This window comes from Nelusetta ayraudi, unplaced genomic scaffold (genome assembly GCF_046127955.1).
Source record: "Nelusetta ayraudi isolate G7.1 ecotype Tasmania unplaced genomic scaffold, CSIRO-AGI_Nayr_v1 ptg000004l, whole genome shotgun sequence".
Classification (NCBI taxonomy): domain Eukaryota; kingdom Metazoa; phylum Chordata; class Actinopteri; order Tetraodontiformes; family Monacanthidae; genus Nelusetta; species Nelusetta ayraudi.
Genome location: NW_027466054.1, coordinates 11359135 through 11380132, shown reverse-complemented (window position 1 = coordinate 11380132; position 20998 = coordinate 11359135). Strand labels below are relative to the sequence as shown.

Here is a 20998-nt window from a genome sequence, read left to right as displayed (position 1 = left end):
TCTGACTGACGGTGAGAATGGTACCTCAGACTCAGAGACCTCAGTTTGTTTCTCCGTCAGCGTGGTCGTCTCCGTCAGCACGGTGCCGTTGTAGTTGTTGCAGATGTCGTCGTCAGAGTAGTGGAGACCTCCCGGACTGGGCCTGGGTGGAGACCTGGACACACACACACACACATCAACAAACTGATAAAGCTGTAGAACAGGGGTCACCAACCTTTCTGAATCTCAGAGCTATTTCATGGGTGCTGAATCATATGAAGGGAAACCAGTTTGCTGCACCCTTCTGAAATAACACATTTTCTCAGTTTGCCTTAAGTTATATATTAATGATACTAATTTATGTGAAGACATTGATCAAAATAATTTATCAACAATGACTACAGATAGTTTCTATATTTAACACTTTACTTCTTATTAATCAGAGCTCACCTAAACATTTCTAGACTTCGTGTATAATAAAACATTTTAAATCATTTTATTTTTAAGATATTGTAATTTTCAAATTTATACAAAAGCAAGTAGCAAACCGAATAAAATTAATTTTTTAAATTTTTAAATTTTAATGTAGATCATTAAAAATGTGAATGTGAGAGCGTGTGAGTCTGAGTGTCACATACCTGGTGCCGTTCTTCTTCAGGAAGGTGTTCTTGCTGTTGAGCGTTCGGCTGTTGAGCTCCAGCGAGGTGAAGCCTCCATTGTCCAGTGTCACCGACTCCTCCACTGTGGACACGTGCTTCCCTGGAGGAGGTCAGAGGGATCGGGAGTCAGAGGGATCGGGAGTCAGAGGGATCGGGAGTTGGTGGGATCGGGAGTCAGAGGGATCGGGAGTCAGAGGGATCGGGAGTTGGTGGGATCGGGAGTCAGAGGGATCGGGAGTCAGAGGGATCAGGACATGAGTCAGAGGGATCGGGAGTCGGAGGGATCGGGAGTCAGAAGGATCAGGACATGAGTCAGAGGGATCGGGAGTCGGAGGGATCGGGAGTCAGAGGGATCAGGACATGAGTCAGAGGGATCAGGAGTCAGAAGGATCGGGAGTCGGAGGGATCGGAAGTCAGAGGGATCGGGAGTCGGAGGGATCGGGAGTCGGAGGGATCGGGAGTCAGAGGGATCAGGACATGAGTCAGAGGGATCGGGAGTCAGAAGGATCGGGAGTCAGAGGGATCGGGAGTCAGAAGGATCGGGAGTCAGAGGGATCGGGAGTCAGAGGGATCAGGACAGGAGTCAGAGGGATCGGGAGTCGGAGGGATCGGGAGTCAGAGGGATCAGGACAGGAGTCAGAGGGATCGGGAGTCGGAGGGATCGGGAGTTGGAGGGATCGGGAGTCAGAGGGATCAGGACAGGAGTCAGAGGGATCGGGAGTCGGAGGGATCGGGAGTCGGAGGGATCGGGAGTCAGAGGGATCAGGACAGGAGTCAGAGGGATCGGGAGTCGGAGGGATCGGGAGTCAGAGGGATCGGAAGTCAGAGGGATCGGGAGTCGTAGGGATCGGGAGTCAGAGGGATCGGAAGTCAGAGGGATCGGGAGTCAGAAGGATCGGGAGTCAGAGGGATCGGGAGTCAGAGGGATCGGGAGTCGGAGGGATCGGGAGTCAGAGGGATCGGGAGTCAGAGGGATCGGGAGTCGGAGGGATCGGGAGTCAGAGGGATCAGGACAGGAGTCAGAGGGATCGGGAGTCAGAGGGATCGGGAGTCGGAGGGATCGTGAGTCAGAAGGATCGTGAGTCGGAGGGATCGGGAGTCAGAGGGATCGGGAGTCAGAGGGATCAGGACAGGAGTCAGAGGGATCGGGAGTCGGAGGGATCGGGAGTCAGAAGGATCAGGAGTCAGAGGGATCGTGAGTCAGAGGGATCGGGAGTCAATCGGGCAGAAACTGGAGCAGATCTCTGATCAGTCTGGGCTGTTTTTAGGAGATACTTTGTTGGCTACACCAAGATGTACGGTGACATTCGTCTTTGCTCTCTCCTTCTCTGCAGCATCCAAACCCAACACTATGCATTTTCTTGAAGGCACCGATTGGGTATGAACCTCAGACAGGTGCTTCTGATTGCAGGGGTAGGGGCGACATACCAACTCAGGACCTTCATGCAACAGTGCTTGTTACCACTGAGAGTGAGAAGGAGAATGGTCTCTCGTTGACATCCTTCTAATGCAGGAGTCACCAACGTGGTGCCAGCGGGCACCAGCTCGCTATATCTTCAAAATAAAACGATTAAAACTATTTTATTATATATGAAGTCTAGAGAAGTTTTAGTCAACTCTGTGAATTCCCATTGATAGAAAGGAAGTGTTGAATATTGATATTTGTATCCAAACTTGTTAAGTCATTGTTGCATTTTTTTATTGTGAGAAATGAATGTGATCAGTGTCTTCACATAGATCAGTATCATTGATAATAATATATAACTAAAGACAAACTGTGGAAATTTGTTATTTCAGAAAAGTGTTGCAAACTGGTTGCCTTTCATATGACTCAGTACCTGTGTAGTAGCTCTATGGTTCCAAAAGGTTGGTGAGCCCTGTTCTAATGCATGGACCTGTACCCTGACTGACAAACAAAAGGAAGCAACATCTGTCCTTTCCTTGTCTTCCATTTCCTACATCAGCTGCTTCCTCTCTCCATTCACTAGACCAGCTCAGCTCAGCTCAGCTCAGCTCAGCTCAGCACCACCTGCAGGCTGTGTTTAATCCAAGAGTAACAGCCGTCCTCGTGTCAGACGGCGCCCTCCCGCGCTAACTTTATTTTACAGCTGTTTGGCAGCCACGCGCGCTCATTCCCACACACAGCCCCCGCGCCAAGTGCTGAACCTGCGACTGGGAACGTCGCAGGTGGTCTTGAGAGCCGAGCGGATCAAAACAGGAAGAGACGTTTGTGGGCAGGAAAAAAAACATCAGACAAAGGAGCGTCTCAGCCTCGGACCGAGAGGGGAGCTGCTCGCTTCCTTGGTCCCTCAGTGAGCGTCCTTGAGTCAGACCGGTTCCTCAGGCTGCTCGCTTCCCTGTCTGACCTTGCGGAGGTGGTGCGCGTTAAAACACAACAAGAGGAGCGGAACCAGCCGAGCTGCTGCAGGCGTCGAGCCCCGATCTGACGAGAGCTTCAGTCACAAAGATCAACAACACCCTCCCGTAAAAGTCTCACGGCGAGCCTTGAAATCGTAAAACAGGAGCTTCTGACTTTTTAATTGGCCAGATTTATCACAATGAATATTAAAAAAAAAACTGTCCATTAAAAGGTAATTTTTGGGCATTAATCTAAAGCAGCATTGGAGCTGGCTGCGGGGACTGGGGCGTTTGCTTCGGGGGCTGTTAGTCCCGATCTGTGGTGCCGCAGCGACGAGGCTGACCCACTTTTCCCTCTGTCATCCGGCCTCAGAGGTGTCGGCATCCCTGCAGGAACAAGAGCGCTGCAGGCAAAAACAGCACACATCAAGCGACGCGCGTCTCAACTTCTCACAGGGCGCACGCGGCTGAGAACAACGTAATAAATCAGCAGAGGGTACGAGCAGGGAAGATGGAGGATGTGGAGGAGGAGGAGGAGGAGGAGGGTTTGTTGACGCCGAACGGGGCAAAACAAACCACAAGCGGTGCCAGAAAGCTTAAATAGTTCACTTTTTAAAAAAGAAGACATTTTTCCATCATCCACACATTAAAGGTGACGGCAGAAGGGAGACGCGCACCTGTGCCGCAGGCCTTGTACTTGGTGCTCTGGCCGTGCAGCAGCAGGGTGAAGACCAGGACCAGGATGAGGATGAGACCCACCAGGGCCATGACCAGCAGGAACCACCACTCCTCGTAGAAGGGCCGCTCGGCCAGCGCTGCAGACGGCGGGAGGGAACACAATCAGTCGACTATAGTCAGTCAGCACATCTGGTTTCATCAACAGTCTCACAGGAGGAGTCCCTTTATTAGACACTGTTTAACAGTTTCAATGAAAGGACGCAGGATTTTGTTTTTATTTGGAACGTCTTTTGTGCTTAACAGTCTTTGTCAGTGTTGCTTTCACTGCCCTGCAGGATGTTACTGTCTCATACTGCAATCTAAAGTGAAGTAACTTTATTTCTAAACTAGTGCAGTGATTTCACATGCTAAATGGAGTCATTTAAGATTCTCTGTCGCCCTTCAGCTGTTCCAAGGGAAACTGTTTGATTGTTTGATTACCGGTATACTTTATTGGTCCGACAAAAACCCTCTCACCCCCAAAAAACAAAATCCAATTACTGCAAATAATTTGCTATTGTCAGTGTGTATGTGTGTGTGTGTGTGTGGTGGCAGGCTTTGCCATTAAACACTCTTCCATTCAAACACATAGCTAATGACCTCATTAATCGCAGACAACAGAATTAGTGATGCATCCGACGAGTCAGTGGTGACAGCCATAAATAAATATTTGAAAAAGAAACTGGTGACAAGCCCGCGACCCAAAACGAAGTCATTACAGTGGGTGGTGGTCAGAAGAAAGCAAAAATGGTGATTGAGGTCAAGGCAGTACCATCTAATATGCAATTGTTTCTTTCACACTGGAAACATTTAGACAAAGGAATTATATATTATATATTAAAACCAGAAAATCTAGACACCAAACTCCCAAAGGCAAAAGGAGAAAAGTTTTGCAACTCTTGTCAGGCTAAACAGGTGCTGTTCTAAGACTTTGCCTCCAGATGGCAGCAGACAGACACATGTCCATAACGGGAAACTTTTCCAGCTGGGGAGGAAATTCTGCTACATGACATAGGACAAGTTGAATCAGTTGAACCCTGTGTGTATGTGTGTGTGTGTGTGTGTGTGTGTTTACCAGCGAGAGCCGCTGAGGGTGTGCTCGGCTGCCCGTAGCCGTAGCGATTAACGGCGATGACTCTGAACTCGTAGCTGATCCCTGACCTCAGGCGCTCCAGCGGCACGGTGACGGATCGGCTGGTGGAGGGGAGGAGCCTGATGAAAGAGTCCCACACTCCCTCGTCTGGGGGGGGGGCGAGAAAACGTGTGACACGTTGACGGACGGAGGCAGACGAGGACGTGGGCTGAGCTGGCCTCCATTTGGAAATTATTCTCTTTCAAATGTCAGAATGAGATCAAAGGAAATTGCAAAGTGTCGTACTGTATTGAAAGTGATGTCAGCGCGGGGTGGGCGGTGATTACCGCTATTTACTGCCATTACCATTAATAAAAAAAGGGTATAACCATTAGGATCAGTGGTGGTATAATGCAATCAGCCCCTCAGACGTTCGCTCTCTGTATCACACCTCCGGTGCCCTTCATTAGAAAATTGCTGCTGATTTAATTGCGCAGCGGGTCTTAATGAATCGCATAAAAGCAGCACGCTGAGGTTTAGTGTAAGACAGCTCCGCACCTCCCACTCCGCACATGCAAAGCGCTCGTTCCCCCCCCCCCCCCCACCCCCCCCCCCGCCCTCTCTCTCGCTCGGCTTACCTGAGGCTCGGGTCTCGACAACGAATCCGGTGACGGGACCTCCGCCAGCGTCTCCCTCGGACCAGTGGATGGTGAGCGCGGACGACGTCTTGGTGATGGACATGTCCATGGGTGACCCGGGGGAGCCTGCAGTGTCCGACACAGACTCGTCAATAAAGGGAGGATGAGCTAAAACGCTGTCCGTCCGTCAACGAGCTGAGACGAACGTGGCGGGAATGAAACGAGTCCGGGGTGAAGCGCTGTGGGGGAAACACCCTGCACGCTGCGCTCGTCCAGCAGTGGACAAATATGGAATATGTACATTTAGCACAAATCCAATTTTAAAAGCCAATATTACTGTGATTTCCCGACAGTGTTGGGTCACACGGCCAGCGGTGAAAGGCTAAAAGGGCGCGCACACTAGGCTGTGTACGGAGCAGGACCTGAACCTGTTCAATTAACATGAAACGAGGTGAGCGAGTGATCAAAAAGTCAAATACGGCAGCCGGGGTTGCTGGTGATGACCAGGAGGGTTCACAAAAACATTTCAAAACAGTTTTCAGTCTCTGTCGGTTCAGTGGATTTTGTTGTGTGCATCCGGTGGAATAACACCAGTCTGCTTTTGACTCCTACATTAATGACAGAACTGCTGTGGCCACTGCTGTTTATTAAAGCTGTGCAACATCTGTTCCAGGTCCATCTCCTCCATACACACTCCTAATGTGCACATCAGACACATATGTATATATTTATATATGCATATACTTTATATTTTTTGCCTTTAGATGCAGCTACCGCTGGGGGACGTTCACTAATTCAAACCGAGTCCGAACCAGACGTCACGTGCCGCAGCGCCGGTACCGACCTTTGACGGGCTGAGCGGTGAGGTTGGCCTGGATGGGCGGTCCGTAGCCGACTGTGAGCGCTTGAATGCTGAACGTGTACGTTGCTCCTCTGATCAGGTCCCGAACCCTCAGCCATCGCTGCCAGCTGCCCCTCACGTCCACCGTCACCACTTTACTCACTCCTGCTCTCACACAGCACCCACCACAAAAAACAAAATCACCGTCACCCCACCATCTCCCGGCTCCTACTGTTTTTTTGTTTTTTTTTGTGTGTGCATGTGTGCGTGCAGACCTTGCACAGGGGCAGTGTGCTGGTAGATCACCCTGTAGCCCTCCAGCTGTCCGTTGGGAGACAGCGGCGCTCCCCAGGACACGTTGACGCTTCCTCCCGTCACCTCCGAGAAGGACAGGAAGCTGGGCTGGCTGGGCGCTGGGCGGCACGTGGAAAGAATGACAAGTAAATGGGGAGGAAATGCGAGGAAGTCGTACAGGGAGAAGAAAAAAACAGAATCCGCTGCTTGACTCACCGGCCTGCAGGGTTCGGGTCCCCCGGGGGTCGCTGGGCGGGCCGTCCCCGGCCGTGTTGAAGGCGGACAGAGTGACTAGGTACGGCGTGTAGCTGGTCAGGTTGGCGAGGTGCACGCGCGTGTCTGGGACGAAGATCACCTTGACCTTCTCCGTCTGGTTCTGCCGGTCCCGCTCCCAGTAGTGGATCTGCAACGCGGAGATGAGAACTGTCATGTGATACCGAACGTGTTTTGCTTACATTTTGAATTATTTCATTTAGTTTCTGTTAATATTCTAGATCTTATTTTTTTATGTGTGCTATATTTCTATTGCATGTCTATTTCTGTTTTTCTAGTTTTTCTTTCTTCTCTCCGGGTACTCCGGCTTGCTCCAGTCCATGCGATCAACTGGCGACTTTCCCAGGGTGTCACCCTGCCTTCGCCCTATGACAGCTAGGAGAGGCTCCAGCAGACCCCCGCAACCCTGAGTGCAGGAAGAATATTTGAAGTATTGAAAATGGACGGATGGACGGATAGTTTTTCCTCCAGATCTCGTATTGCTTCCAAAACGACCTTTAACGATCTTGAATCTTCTCCATAAAGAGTGGCTCCTAGTTTCAGACCAGCACCAATGTCATTTCTGCATGTGACGTCTGTCTTCTTGACTGAATCATAAATACCTCTGAGCGCAGGTGTGCTCAGGGACGGGGCAGCCGAGAGGGGAAACTGAAGGACGCAACCTGGAGCTGCTCAGACGTGTGTGAAAAGGTGAGTGCTGACCATAACTAACAGGCTGCAGGGAATTTGGTTCGACACTGTAAACAGCTCATTGTCAGCAGTCTGTCGGATAAAACCTCAAGTGGCGGCAGGTGAGGTTTCCTCCTGATGCTACAGCTGCCTGTCACTCAGGCTGAGGCCAGCGAGAGATTTACACAGACTGTTTATTAACCTGCTGCGGAAGCGGGATGAGTGAAGTCTGTGTGTGTGTGTGTGTGTGTGTGTGTGTGCAAAGGAGGGTCAATCACATCAAGATGCATCTCATAACCGCTGTGCGCCTGCAGCGCTTCGCCCCAGAGAGGTCGACCACAAGTGTGCGCTCTGCACATTTGCCGCACATCCCTCCGCAAAAATATATTCCCACGCGCGCGCTCCGAAGTCAATAGGCCGCTTGTTCCCTGGTTGCTAGTGAAACACGTACAAAATGTACGAAACTTAATATTTTCCAACGCAAACCCGAGCCTCTGCCCTGTCGGCGAGGCGCCGCCAAATGAGAAGAGTTTATCCTTGTTTTTCCAGCACCAATTTTTTATAAAGTGCGTGCCGGAACACACACTCCTCCCCCAGGTTAGCGATAGCAGCCCAGCCAGGTGTTTGTTCCACCCTCTGAGACCGTCCGTGTAATCACTGTGGTTATGTTCTCTTTCAAATACGTGGAAAGTCCAACAACAAAACATCAGTAACGACAGGAAACGAAAAATGTGTGGTTTTGCAAAAGGTTGGTTGAATAGGCTGTTTTCTGGAGATCCAAACATCTATTTTTTATTTTATTTTGGATTAGTAATTGCGTGGGGCGGCTCCACTGGGGTCTGGGCTAAAAAGTGAAAATGGGAATAATATGGCATCCTTGGAAGGTTTGATTATTGTCATTCTAAGCTGCACACAGATTGCAGCGCTGAGACAAAATCACAACAACGCATGGATTTAGGGACTTTTAAGGGCACTGAAGCAAACGTAACACTTAAACAGCCATCAATGTAAAAATATACCGGAACCAAAACCCCAGAGGAAAAAACCTTGGTCCAAATGAGGCTCTTTCACAACTTTACACTGGCTGGAAAACCTGAGCACTCACTGGCTGTTGAACACTAATAAGCACTTGGTCTTGTCATGTCCAGTCAACACGTGAGAGGATTTAAATCAATGGTTAATTAAAGCTGTGAGGGAAACACCTACACGAGTCTCCTAATGAGAACCCATCTTCAGCCCCTTCAAAGTGCTGCAGGTGAAGTAATTACCACTTTGTAAATAATACATTAATAATTCCCACCGTTCATAAGAACGATCATTTCGATGACCTGATCTACAAACTACAATCAGACACAGCAGCGTGTTTGTAATTACAGACCAGTGGAGCGGTTGGCGAGACAGAGGATGGGAGACAAAGAGTGTTTTCTAGTCATGGTCAAACCTGTCTATGGTCAAACACCATGGAGTTGGGTCTGCACCTTTGGCATCTGTGCTGCGCTTTACAGTAAAGAGGAAAATACCACTGAGAGCATTTTTTTGAAAGCATAAAAACCCATAAAACAAAAAAATGGATAACAAACATTTATATGTGTATGACTTCATTACATTAGTGTTGTGCTGCCAACAATTCAATCAAAAAACTACCCCAAAATTTTTACTGTATTGCTACTTTGGCAAAGTTTTCAGTGGCGACACAACAACAAGTCCTTAGGAGGCATTGAATCAACATTAAAAATTTAGCTGAAAACCTGTTGTTGCTTCTCATCTCACAAAGGCCAGCATAGGTCTCTGACCTAGTGGGGGAACAGCGGCAGGGATCCGACCCTCTGCGACTGAAGGGCGGCTGATTGCTGACCTCCATGAGCAACTAATCTCCAGCAGCCTGGAGGACCGAGACCAGCGAGTTAACACCTGATGTGGGTTTGCTCTTCCAAAACAGCCTCAGACAACAGAAGGGCTACTTGGAGGAGAAGAAGCTCAGTCAGGCTGGTTGGAGAGCATCAGCTCGGTGGATGGGAAGCTAGACGGTTGGCGACAGATAGAGGGTTGAGGGGTTTCCACTGCCCTGACCTCTATTCTGAGTCTTTAGCACGGGGGGGTGGGTCGGCCATCTGCAGTGTTACGGCCGCAGAGCTCAGACCTGAAGGTTTGTCAGGCTCCAGAGAGGACAGCCATGGGGCCCCGAGCAGCTCGCCGGCCATCTGGACTGGAGCTTGAACTTGGTGGGGCTAAAGTGGGTCGACTGTGATGGTAGGAGATCAGAAAACAAACCGCTCCTGCAAGGATGCTTGTCCACCACGGATTATCAGCGTCGCTGGACACCAAGTGATTAATGAGCGCGGTTCAGTGTGTGTGTGCATGTGTGTGTGTGTTGGCTGCCGCGCCCTGTGTGTGTTCAAGTTTCCACTGTTGTGATCTAGTTTAAAAACATTAAAAAAAAAAAAAGGAAAAGAAAAAAAAAAAAAGGAACTGAAAAAGCCCCAGAGGTGTTTTTTTGAGAAGGTCTTCATTTTGATATTATTCCCGACGGCATTTGGAAGCAGCACAGCAAAGTTATATTTAGGGCCTTCCAGAGCTGCAAGAAGCAGCTGATCGGCAGCACTTGAGGGCAGCATTATCCCATTTGTGCCCATCCTCGTGCTCTCGCAACAATGAGATACGGAGAGAACTCATGCATACACTGGACTCAATTTGGAAAAAAATAAAATGTAATACCACTTGTGAAACTCATTTTTCAGGGGGAAAAAATGCTGGTTGGCTACCCTGTGATTCCCTCCACTATGGTTTGACGCCATGTAATTTGCATGAGAGAGAGCGCAACAGGATTAGTTGGGTGGTGGTGGTGGTGGTGTGTGTGGGGGGGCGAGGTGGGGGGGGCGTTAAAATGTCAGGATCACGACTGTTGAATGTGTCAAGACGAGATCCAGAACGCGAGAACGATAAATGGATTTGCCAACACGCCCTGGTTTAGATGTATAGGTGTGGATTAGAGGTGGCAGACTGAGCCTTTAATCACTTTTGGTGATTTCTCTCTCTCCTCCGAGCCCGTGGTGCTTGTACCTGAGAGGACTGCACTGCTCGGAGAGCAGGAGACGGAGCGACGCGCTCCTCTCCCGGGGTTCAAATGATGAACCGGTTACAAACTCTGAACTCGTCTCCGTGCAGGAGCGGCTGAAGCGCGTGGCTTATTAAGAGTCGCACCACCTCAACGCTCCGCACCTGTCAGGTGTTTGGGAATTTCCAGCCCGCTCTCGCCGCTACCTGCCACCTCTCTCACCCAAAGCGCTGAGAGCTTTTTGGCAAGCCCTCTCGAGCATTTTGGCAAACTGAAAAAAACAACTTAAAAAAGAAAATAAAAAAACAGATTTGGAAATGAAGTTTACCTTGAGTCCGGTCCTGTCGGGAGTGTTAACAACCGATATATTGCGTCACAACCTATAAATACATCAAACATCCTTTCTTTGCTCTGTTTCTCTCGTCTTAAATCTCGTTAACCACCCCAACCCCTCCTCCTCCCAGTTTGGCTCAGGTTCCGCCCCCCTCGGCGTCCGTCCGTCCGTCCGTCTCCTCCATTTTGAATGTATTCCGCCCGGACCCTCGTCTCTAATCTGGATTCTACTGGGATCATCTCATCCCTTTACTCGGCAAATATTACGCTCTCTCTACTCACCCCCCCCCCCCCCCCCCCCCCCCAGCCCCTCCACCTTCCGTTCCAGCAGCAGAAATCAATGCGTTTAAAGCGGGACAGATAACCTTGTGTTTGAAGTGGCGAGAGCGAGGGGGCGTGCAGGATGAAAGGGGGGGTGTGGGGGGGTTGCAGTGCAGACCGGTCAGTGATATTGAAACCATTAAAGGATATTCAGATTCTTCCTCGAATAACTTAATTCTCCCTGCATTTCTCTATCTCTGCCACAGAACACCTGAGGGAGCAGCCGAGCGGGCCCCACCCCCACTCCTTCCCCCAATCCCCCCCCTCCCTCCCAATACATAGAAGGGCTTTCAACGTGCAGACAGGAGCTCTGCTCTGTGGCTTCCACTTGAAATGGACACTTAAAACTACAAGTTCTCCCCAACAACCCTCACCATCATCAGCACCATCATGTGTAAATATTAGGGCCGTCAGCGTTAACGCATTAATCGCGATTAGTTAAATAAAATCCAAGAATCCGTCATAACGCTAAGTCACTCAAAGAAGTCTTCAAAATAAAAGCAATCTTCAAAATAAAATACCACCACTGACAAATGTGATCATATTTGTGTACGTTACACTTGTCGGTGTCTGCAACGGCTACGGGGTGAGGGTGGGGTTTTGGGTGGCTAAGCACACAAACAAACAGGGAAAGAGCGAGAGAGAAGCAGAGAGGAGCTGTTGTCACGTCAAGATGGACGATGTGAAATTGATCTTGATGAAAGAAATAGCTCCAAATGGGAGAAAACAACAGGTGAGCAGAAGCGCTTGTCGACCGTCGCGGGGAATGTGCGTCTAACAGGAGGGCTGCAGCTGGAGGCCCTTCGCGGCGCTACAGCATCTGCCGTGAACCCGGCCTAAGCCTTTGTGTCCCTTTTACTAACCCGTGGTCGGCCCCTCTGGCCGATTACTGGTAAGAAATACTTTATGGGGATTATGGGGTTAAAACTGCCTTGAAAGGCAAAATAACAGAATTATACACATGCAACTCAAACCACGATTAATCGCAGTTAACTATGAAGATTCTGCGATCAACCGCGATTAAAAAATAAAAATAAAAAAATGGTTTGACAGCCCTAGTAAATATGTTTTGTGTGCAGAGTGTGTCACCTTGTATCCTTGGATGAGTCCATTCTGGGTCTCCAGGGGCGGCGTGTCCCAGCTCACTTCCAGGGAGGTGGGCGACGCGGCCGCCACTTTGATGGACTGGGGGGCCACCGAGGGAGCTGCCCAGCAAAAAGGATCTCGTTATAAAGAAAGGTTGCTAGCTTTTGGTGTGCGTGTGTGTGCGCGCGCGCAAGTGCAGGGCTTGGTGTTAGTGTCGGAAGCAGGAAAGATGTTCCAACGTTTCCAATTAGACCGGGCCCGAGGCGCTACCTTGTTACTCGGCTGTAGCGAACGTATGCATGAAGACTCGGGGCGAGAAAAAGGCCATATCACCCCGTTTCATCACCCTCGCCCAGAACTCTTCCGCTGCCCCTGTTAATCCTCACCTCTTATTCCTGTGCATGTGATAAATAGAACACCACCACCGCCGTTCCCTCGTCATACACACACACACACACACACACACACACACACACACACACACACACACACACACACACACACACACACACACACACACACACGCACGCACGCACAAACGTTGAATTTCAAAGTATCATTGGAAGGCTTGTGAAGAAGAGCGGGACTAACTTGGGTGTGGATGCTACAATCATTTCTGTGCAAATTTATTCACCTTTTGGCTGCTTTGTGTATGTGTTGGTATGACAGAGAGAGAGAGAGAGTCCTTGTGTGGGTGTTTTGTTTATTTGGACACCATTTAGCTTGTACAGTGCAGTGACTGGTCTTCCTGGGGTCCCCGTTAAGGACAAAATGCATGCGTTTGCCTTTGTTTTCACATGCATACGTGCATTTTTACATTATGCAGAATGTGTAATAGGTAGGCGCGTGTGTGCACGGGCCTCTGTGCATAAGAGATGTAGCGTGACATACGCGTGTGTATTATTTCTCTAATGGGTGCAGGGGATGCTGCTGCTGCACAGACGGCCCAGTGAAGCCAACGCTGCTGCTGAACAGAGACTCTCAAAAGGCAAATCACAACACAACAGAAAAGCGCTGCTCCTTTGCCCTTCTCTCCCTTTCTTCTTTGTTTCTTTTGTAGCATCCACACCGCTGCCGCAGCCACTGTTGAAAGCCTTCCAGTAAAACTTCCCCCGTTTCTTTCCAGCCAAGCCCTTTCTTCTCCAAACAACGGCGATTGGTCCGGTCACTTTCTGACTGGCTGACCAACTGAACGGTCCGGATTTGACCTTTTTAAGATGCGCATGTGAGAATTCAGACTTGAAATGTCAGCAATCCAGCTGCTTTCCAAGGTAAACCAAACTCAGATATACATTCTAGATTCCGTTAAAACAAAATGGACCTTTATTTGTTCCCACAAACTAAATTTTGATGCCGTTTATGCTCCAACTTTCTAACGACAGCGGCGACAAAAGCTGGAGAACATCATACGTGGATGAAACAAAAAACTTCATTTACAGAAGACCCATGCGACACTACCCACCTGCCTCTCCGACAAACACCTCCACCGGAGCGGAGGGCGGGCTCTCCCCGATGATGTTGTAGCTTGTCATGACGATCTGGTAGCGTCGAAATTTCTTTAGCTCTGAAAAAAACCAGAAGAGACGTTTCACATGCAGCATGTTTTCATGTCTTCTTCGAGTTATCCTGGAGCAGCTCGTTCAGTCCAATCAATCAGAGTTCTGCTTGAGTTTACTCACGTGTGAGCTCGAACTCTGTGAGCGAAGCGCTGCTGACCGTCTTGAAGGTGCTTTTAGCTTTGCAAAGAGAGGAGAAAGAAGAGTTTAGTGCGTGAGTGCGTGAGAAAGTGCATTTACAGTCCGAGCTAAATATGCAGCTGAAACGATTATGACGATGGACGATAAACTGTGTCTGAAAGAGAAAAAAAAAATGTCAATAGCGGTGTTGAGGGCTGAACGGAGAGCCGATTCTCGTACTGTTGAAACTGGCTATCATCCTACTGTGCACGGGTTGTTCAAGGACACTGCAGCGGACAGGTGCGTTTCTGCATCGCCCGATTGCGACGTGCAACGTGACTGGCTCGCTTTTCGCTTTCTTTTCAGACAAAAAGTCTTTTCAGCACAGCAGTATTGAAAAGAAAAGAAAAGAAAAAAATAAGGTTTTTCATTGAACCTTTAGCGACTTTGAAATGCCGTCAACGCCATCAGCAATAACAGACACACTTGACCATTGAAACTCTCCATTGTTTGTTTTGTAATTTCACATCACACAGGGCTGTTAGATTTTTTTTATTTTGCATCTAGCCTTGAAAAGGCTTTGAAAGGCTCAGACATAAAATCATGATGTTGAACTGAAAGCACCTGCGACTGAAAACTTGGCCCATTAGAAAACAAATTCACCTCATTTAAATCAAGACGTAAAATGTGGACGCAGCAGGTTTCATTTTTCTGAAGGACGGAGCCTGCTGGCGGTGCAATGTATTGTGGGTAGCGATGCCTCTTTTGACAGAACGAGTAGAGTACAAGTACTTGCTTTTCAATACTCACCGATACTGATACTGAGTACCAGTTCGGGTACTCAACCCTGGTACCGATACCCGATACTGGTATCGGTACCGATACCCGATACCCGATACCGGTATCGGTGCATCCCTAATTGTGGGGATCAACGTCTGTTGAGGACCATGATGGTTTTGCCTAAAACCTGCAGCTCTGGTCTTAATCTAATAATCTAAAGTACACACTGCACAGAAGTGAAAGTTATGTGGAAGAATAAATAAATACAAACAAACCAAAAAAAAAAAACCTTAACAACATACATACTTGTAATGAGCACACTGGTGTTGTTCCCAGTGGCCTGGGCTTCAGCCTGGCTGAGGGTGGAGGTGTTCACAGGCAGCTCTCGATAGTACAGCCGGTAGCCAGTCAACATCCCGTTAACGCTGCTTTCATTGGGATGCTGAAAGACACACACACACACACGCACACACACGCACAGATGTATTGCTACTCAGTGTCCCCGCAAAGCAAATCTAATGAGAGTTCAGCTCTGCTGGTTCTCATCTTGTCAGCGTGACGAGGTGAGCGACAGGACGCTGGCAGACGAGCGCCGACGCTCTTTTATCCGCCAGATCCACTTTAAAGCGGTCCCGATCGCTCCGGCCCCGCAAGAAAAACGACAACGGATGAGTGATGCTTCGGCGGCTCCTGCGGCTCCTCGTAAGAGAGGATGATGATGATGATGATGATGATGATGATGATGATGATGATGAAATTGCGGGCGCCTGTGGTCTTCGTTGCCTTTTCCTTTTTATTTAACGTTGCTCGCTGAGCTACGGAGGCCCGGAGGAGGATTTTCTGAGGCCGAGGAGGAGGAAGAGTGACAAGCAGCCAGGAAGCCCGGTGCTGTTTACCATCTATTCATGCGTCGGCGTCGCTGCGAGCTCCTGTTTGTTCCCCCCCCCCATGCTCTAATCTACCCCCCTCCCCTACCCTGCCTCCCCCCGAGGAGATGTAACCTCATTAATGTTTGATCATTTTTCTCCCCCGGCCGGCGGAACATGTTCCTCCATTTGTCTCTCCCCCTCCTGCTCACTCGCTCGCCTCCTTCCCTCCGTGCGTTATGGCGCCGCTGCCCCTCCCCCTCCTCCCCCTTGCCTGACCCCTGCGACCCTCTGCCTCGGTAAATAACGATAATTGCGCTCGCGCAAACAAAACATTCGACACGCGCAAAACAAACAGGGGCAGCCGAGTCAGATGGCAGGGGTCTCCCCACCGGCCGCCCGCCCAATTAACCTGCACTCCAAAAAGTTTTCGCTGCAACCTGAGTCACGTGCATGAGGGGTTTCGTGTGCGTGTGCGAGTCGTGTTTAAGCACCTTCCACTTCACCATGACTGAGGTGGTGGTCGCCGGTTTGACGGCCAGGATGATCGGAGGCTCGTCGGGAACTGAAACACACAGAGAGGAGGAGCGAGGTCACGTCACGCGCAGAGAAACAAGATTCTCCAAAGTGATTTAACAGTCGGGCCCACATGCACACGCACGCACGCCCATACACCAACCAGTCAAAAGTTTGGACACGCCCTATGAATGTAATGTCTTTTCTTTCATTCTCATGACTATTGACATTGCAGTTCCTTACCGAAGGCATCAAATCCTTTTATGTTTAAATTCTTCAAAATAGCTGTAATAAAAAGTATATTTAGAATTATTCAACCTGTTTTTCTTTGTTGCATAATTACATATATCTTGCTCATACATTTGATGCCCTCAGCGTCTATCTGAAGTGTAGAAAGTTGTAAAGATAAAAAGAAATTGCATATGAAGGTGTGTCCAAACTTCTGGTAGTGTATATAATAATTTATCTTTCTCTTTGCACTACTTTATGTTGCTGTAATTATACAAATTTCTCCAATGTGGGATTAATAAAGGCTTTCTATTCTTTCTCTTTCACGCACACACCCACACCCACACACTCCCAGTCTCTCACCGTCCTGCAGAGTGGTCACAGCCTCTGTCTCTTTGCTGATGACACTGTCTCCAATGTCGTTGGTTGCCAGCATGCGAAACTTGTATGAGGTGAAGGGTTTGAGCCTGTGGAGAAACAGCAACCAGGATTCTGTTACTTCAAGGTTGTTCTAATGCCCTCGTCTGCACACAGATGACGTACAAAGAATACTCGCACCAACTCCATCAAACACGCATCCACAGCAACTCAAGTGGCCCTAACCCCTCCCACCCCCCATCCCCACCCCGCCCTCCCAGGCCCTCCCGTCTTGTCACTCAAGTCCCAGGTTTCGTTTGTGTGCTCTGAAGAGCACACAAAGACCTGAACAGTCATTTCCTCCTGCCGTCTGCAAACATTTTGCGCCGCTGCCAAATTATATTTACTGCCGTAGCACAGCAACCTGTTATCTGCATTTCCCCTCTGCACAAGGTGAACGCGTCGCTAATCAAAGAGAAACAGTGGTCGTCAGTCACTTTGAAAACTCTCCGCTCCGTAGCCGCTCACAGTCACGTTGCGGCCGGCGTGCGCTGTTGTCTCTGTCTGGCCGCTCGCTGGCTCGCTGGGGTGTGAACGCCGTGGGGACGGCAATTCAAAACACCCCCCTTTTTTCCCTCTCTCACGATTTTTATGGATCTAACCCCCTTTGTTAACGAGCTACTCAAGTCAGCGCATTTAACTTCCCACCACTTTGCACACGGCGCCTACAAAGTCCGTCTCTATAATTTATTTTGCAGGCCGCGGAGGGTGGAAATTCAGCAGGCAGGCAGGCAGGCGGGCAGGGCAGGCAGAGCTGCTCGAGTGTCTTCTCGTATAGTAATGAGACGGGGCCCAACGAGGGACAAGAAGAGGCCCTTTGGGGTTGCGGGTATCGTAGGAATAGAACATCAAAGGTGGCGATGAGCTCAAAGAGGCTGGGGAACCACCAGCACTGGGAGGGTGTTAAGGACACTGTTTGGAAATGTGTGCATGCAGCCTGTGTGGGACTCTGTGTGTGTGTGTGTGTGTGTGTGTGTGTGTGTGTGTGTGTGTGTGTGTGTGTGTGTGCGCGCAGGCAAACCAGCCCTGGGACTTCAGAGATTCGGATCCAAAGATGTCACAGCGGAAAACAACAATTAAGGGGAGATAACAAGTATCCATGAGTACGGGCACGCGGCGCTGTAAGTGAACGCCTCGCCTCGATCTGCCGCTTTAATGAGAGGAGGATTCAGAAATGGAGCGGGCTGGAGGACGGCATCAAAACAACAATAGCAGCAGCAGCAGCGGCAGTCGCCACTGCCGCTGCTGCTGCTGCTGCTGCTGCAGCTGCTCGGCGGAGAGACTCTCCCTGAGGGCGGCTGAAGCAGGCTGATGCAGACACTCTTCAGCATTCCAAATAGCCCTGTGATATCCGGTGACAGCGCTGCTAGCAAATAGTGGCGAGAGCAGATGACACATGCCGGCGCACACACATGCACACAGTAAGTAAGAGGCGTGCGCACAAGTCGCTCTAGAAGTGGAGCCTCGTGATGGAGCCGCTGCTCCGGGCTGTCAGGGACGGCCGGCTGAAGCCTCCCACACTCCCCCCACCCCACCCTGGCCCGCTGGACCACTATCACCCAGCGCCGTAATGACTGTCGCACCCACCAGGGCCGAGAAGAGGGCCGGATGGACGGAGCGAGAGGGAGGGACGGAAAAAGAAGACATGCAATAATAATGATGTCCTCTCTCAGCCGATAAGGGGGACGTGATGCTCCGGGATGAATGAGGGGCCTTGTGCTTTTTGAAAGCGCGGTGGCTGTTGATGGATGGCGGGGGAAGGGGTGGGGGGGTGGCGTGGTGTGGCGGCAGCGCGAGGGGACGACAGATAAAGGTAAAAATAGTTGTCGAGAGCGACCTGGAGAAATGGCACACGGGAAAGTGGGAAGACGGAGAGGGGCAAAAAAACCCTCTATGGCTGCTGGGCCTGAGTGATCACGTGACCGAGATCCCGCTCCCATCCGCTGTGATTATGATTACTCTGCTCTCTTCCTCCTCGTCCGCCTCTTTCCCGCTTTCTCTTTTTTGCCGCATGCCGAGTTGCTCTTTTCTTCCCGCCTTCCTGACTGACTGATGCTTGTTTTAAAAGTTCACAGCGCCGCTCTCGCTCATCCGTCGTCTCCCGGAGGAACATCGCCAAATAATGTTTCAACGGCCGCTTTGACTGACTGAAGTCCGACACGTGCCGCTAAACAAAGACGTGAAGGCCTTTTTCAGCCACGTATGAGAGTCATTACGTAGACATACGTTATTTTTGTATGTAGTTTAGTCCTTCGTACATACTCAAGCCTCAGGAAATCATTTTTTTTCATGGTGTGTTCCTTTTGTTCGACGTTGTCCTCTCTATGCGGATGATTAAATGGCAGACCAAAGCAAAACAGTGCTAGTTTTAACCTCTCTAGTGCATCTGGGGTGAATCCACATTAAATATTACCTTCTAAATATCAACATCTTGTTTGTACATGCAGAGATTTTGTTTGTAATCTGAAAAAACATTTGATTTTGAAATATTCATGAGTGTGTTGACTATGGGAAGCAAACCCCCCCCCCCCAAAATATCAATGTGAAGGATTCCGGAGAACGGTCTCTGTGGATTTTATCAGCTGGGAATGGCTGGTGGTCATGGTTAACGAGTAAAGTCATTAAAACGGCTCAGGAACCCAGGAGCTGAAGTAGAAACTTTGTTCTCTGTAAAACTCCCCCAAAAATTAACCAGAAAAAAGTCAGCTAAAAGTATAAATCCACGAGGAACGTCCCTACTTTTCTGCTCCAACTGAGCCGTTCTGATAAAAAATATTGAGCCAACTCTTCCATGACGCTGGAGCTGGACTGATTAGTCCGCGCTGTGATGCTATTGGTTCTAAATAACGGAGCTGACGTGAGAACATTTCTGATGTTGTCTGAAAATAAGCCGGCGGGGGATAAAAGCTCAACGGTGCTGTTATGCATTTATTTCCCTTGTTTCCACTGACGAGTCATCGGCCGATTTGCATTTACAACTCGCTGCTATGTGTGTGTGTGCCACTACATGTGGTCGCAGGTGTACCTTTCAGCGGTCCAGATGGTGACGTTGTAGGGGATGTCGGCCGTGTGTGTGTTCCACTCCCCGGCGGGCAGCTCTTTGACCTGCAGGGTGAAGTACCTCAGCGGGGACGAGCCCGAGCCGCCCGTCACCCAGTGGACGCGCACCCGCCGAGACTCCACGGCGTCCTGCGGGACGGACAACTTCCGGGGCGGCTGCGGGCGCTCTGTTGTAAGAGAAAAAACAAATAATTTAAAGTAAAAATGCAAGTTTATCTTTTAAATTTTGAAGTAACACACACACAGCCACATATCATTCACAGCGTAACATCTGATGATGGTGCACATCCATCTGTGCTGTTCTGTGAAGAGCCTCTGACGAGTTGAAGGACCAGGCCAGATGATAAGTTCCTACAAGTCAAGGAGGAGCCAGGAGCCGTGAAAGGAGGCTGACACATTGCCACTTGAACCCCTCCAGCAGCTTCCTTCAAACTCAACTAAACCATGTGACCTGAGGAAGACTGGACGCTGGCAGCTTGGAGCGCAGAGGGAGACACGACGAGATGATGAAGATATTTCTTTATAAGTTCATCAGTGGGAACATTTCCAGCATTAAAGCACTACAATGGATAGCAAAAAATAAGAAGCATCAGTAAAAAAGAGACAATAAATAGCAAACAAGCAACATAAACATGGGATACAGGAAAACAATTTAAACAGACAGAGGTGAAGGTGTAACATGACTTCTAAAGGGATCATATAATTTATTCTTATTAAGTGTGTTAAATCTGTCCTTAGTGTTGTTACAGGATGAATTGGTACCTTTTCCAGGTTAGTGGTGATAACTTCCACTCAACAGCAGGTTCACTGCCCTGACTTTGTTGATCTGCTTCTACACTAGTGAAGGGCCCGACTGAGCCTCATTTTTAGCATGAAGCAGCGGGAGTTCCACTCACACTCGACGTCTCTCTGCAGATATTTACAGCTTCCTGGATATTTGATTGAGTGTGAACGATGACGATGTGCAAGTAGGTGTAATATGGGACCTTTAAAGGGGCTGTTTGAGTTCAGCTAATATTTTTATTTTTTTATTTTTAGACGACTCTCAGCTCTATTAAAAGTCAAGGTCGCAGACAAAAATGCATGCGCGTGCTCTTGCAATAAGCTGAATTCAACTTGCGGGTTCGCAAACGTGGCATTTAACAAGTCGCCTCACGACA

The 20998-nt window shown here is 49.3% G+C and overlaps 1 protein-coding gene across 3 annotated transcripts in view; it reads right to left on the bottom strand.

Moving 5' to 3' along the window:
- Positions 1-20998, bottom strand: part of LOC142893835 (protein sidekick-1-like) — a 222569-nt gene that overhangs the window by 3237 nt on the left and 198334 nt on the right. For 2 of the 3 annotated variants that reach the window (XM_076034767.1, XM_076034785.1), the window contains 15 exons: positions 19804-20005; positions 16725-16828; positions 16112-16182; positions 15058-15193; positions 13975-14031; positions 13758-13859; positions 12299-12414; positions 6775-6961; positions 6540-6677; positions 6268-6429; positions 5424-5549; positions 4789-4953; positions 3674-3811; positions 618-738; positions 25-154 (listed from right to left, as the gene is read on the bottom strand). In XM_076034767.1, coding sequence (XP_075890882.1) covers positions 25-154; positions 618-738; positions 3674-3811; positions 4789-4953; positions 5424-5549; positions 6268-6429; positions 6540-6677; positions 6775-6961; positions 12299-12414; positions 13758-13859; positions 13975-14031; positions 15058-15193; positions 16112-16182; positions 16725-16828; positions 19804-20005 — 1955 coding nt within the window. The remainder of the gene's footprint in view (positions 1-24; positions 155-617; positions 739-3673; positions 3812-4788; positions 4954-5423; positions 5550-6267; positions 6430-6539; positions 6678-6774; positions 6962-12298; positions 12415-13757; positions 13860-13974; positions 14032-15057; positions 15194-16111; positions 16183-16724; positions 16829-19803; positions 20006-20998) is intronic. The other variant, XM_076034776.1, reaches the window with a different exon arrangement.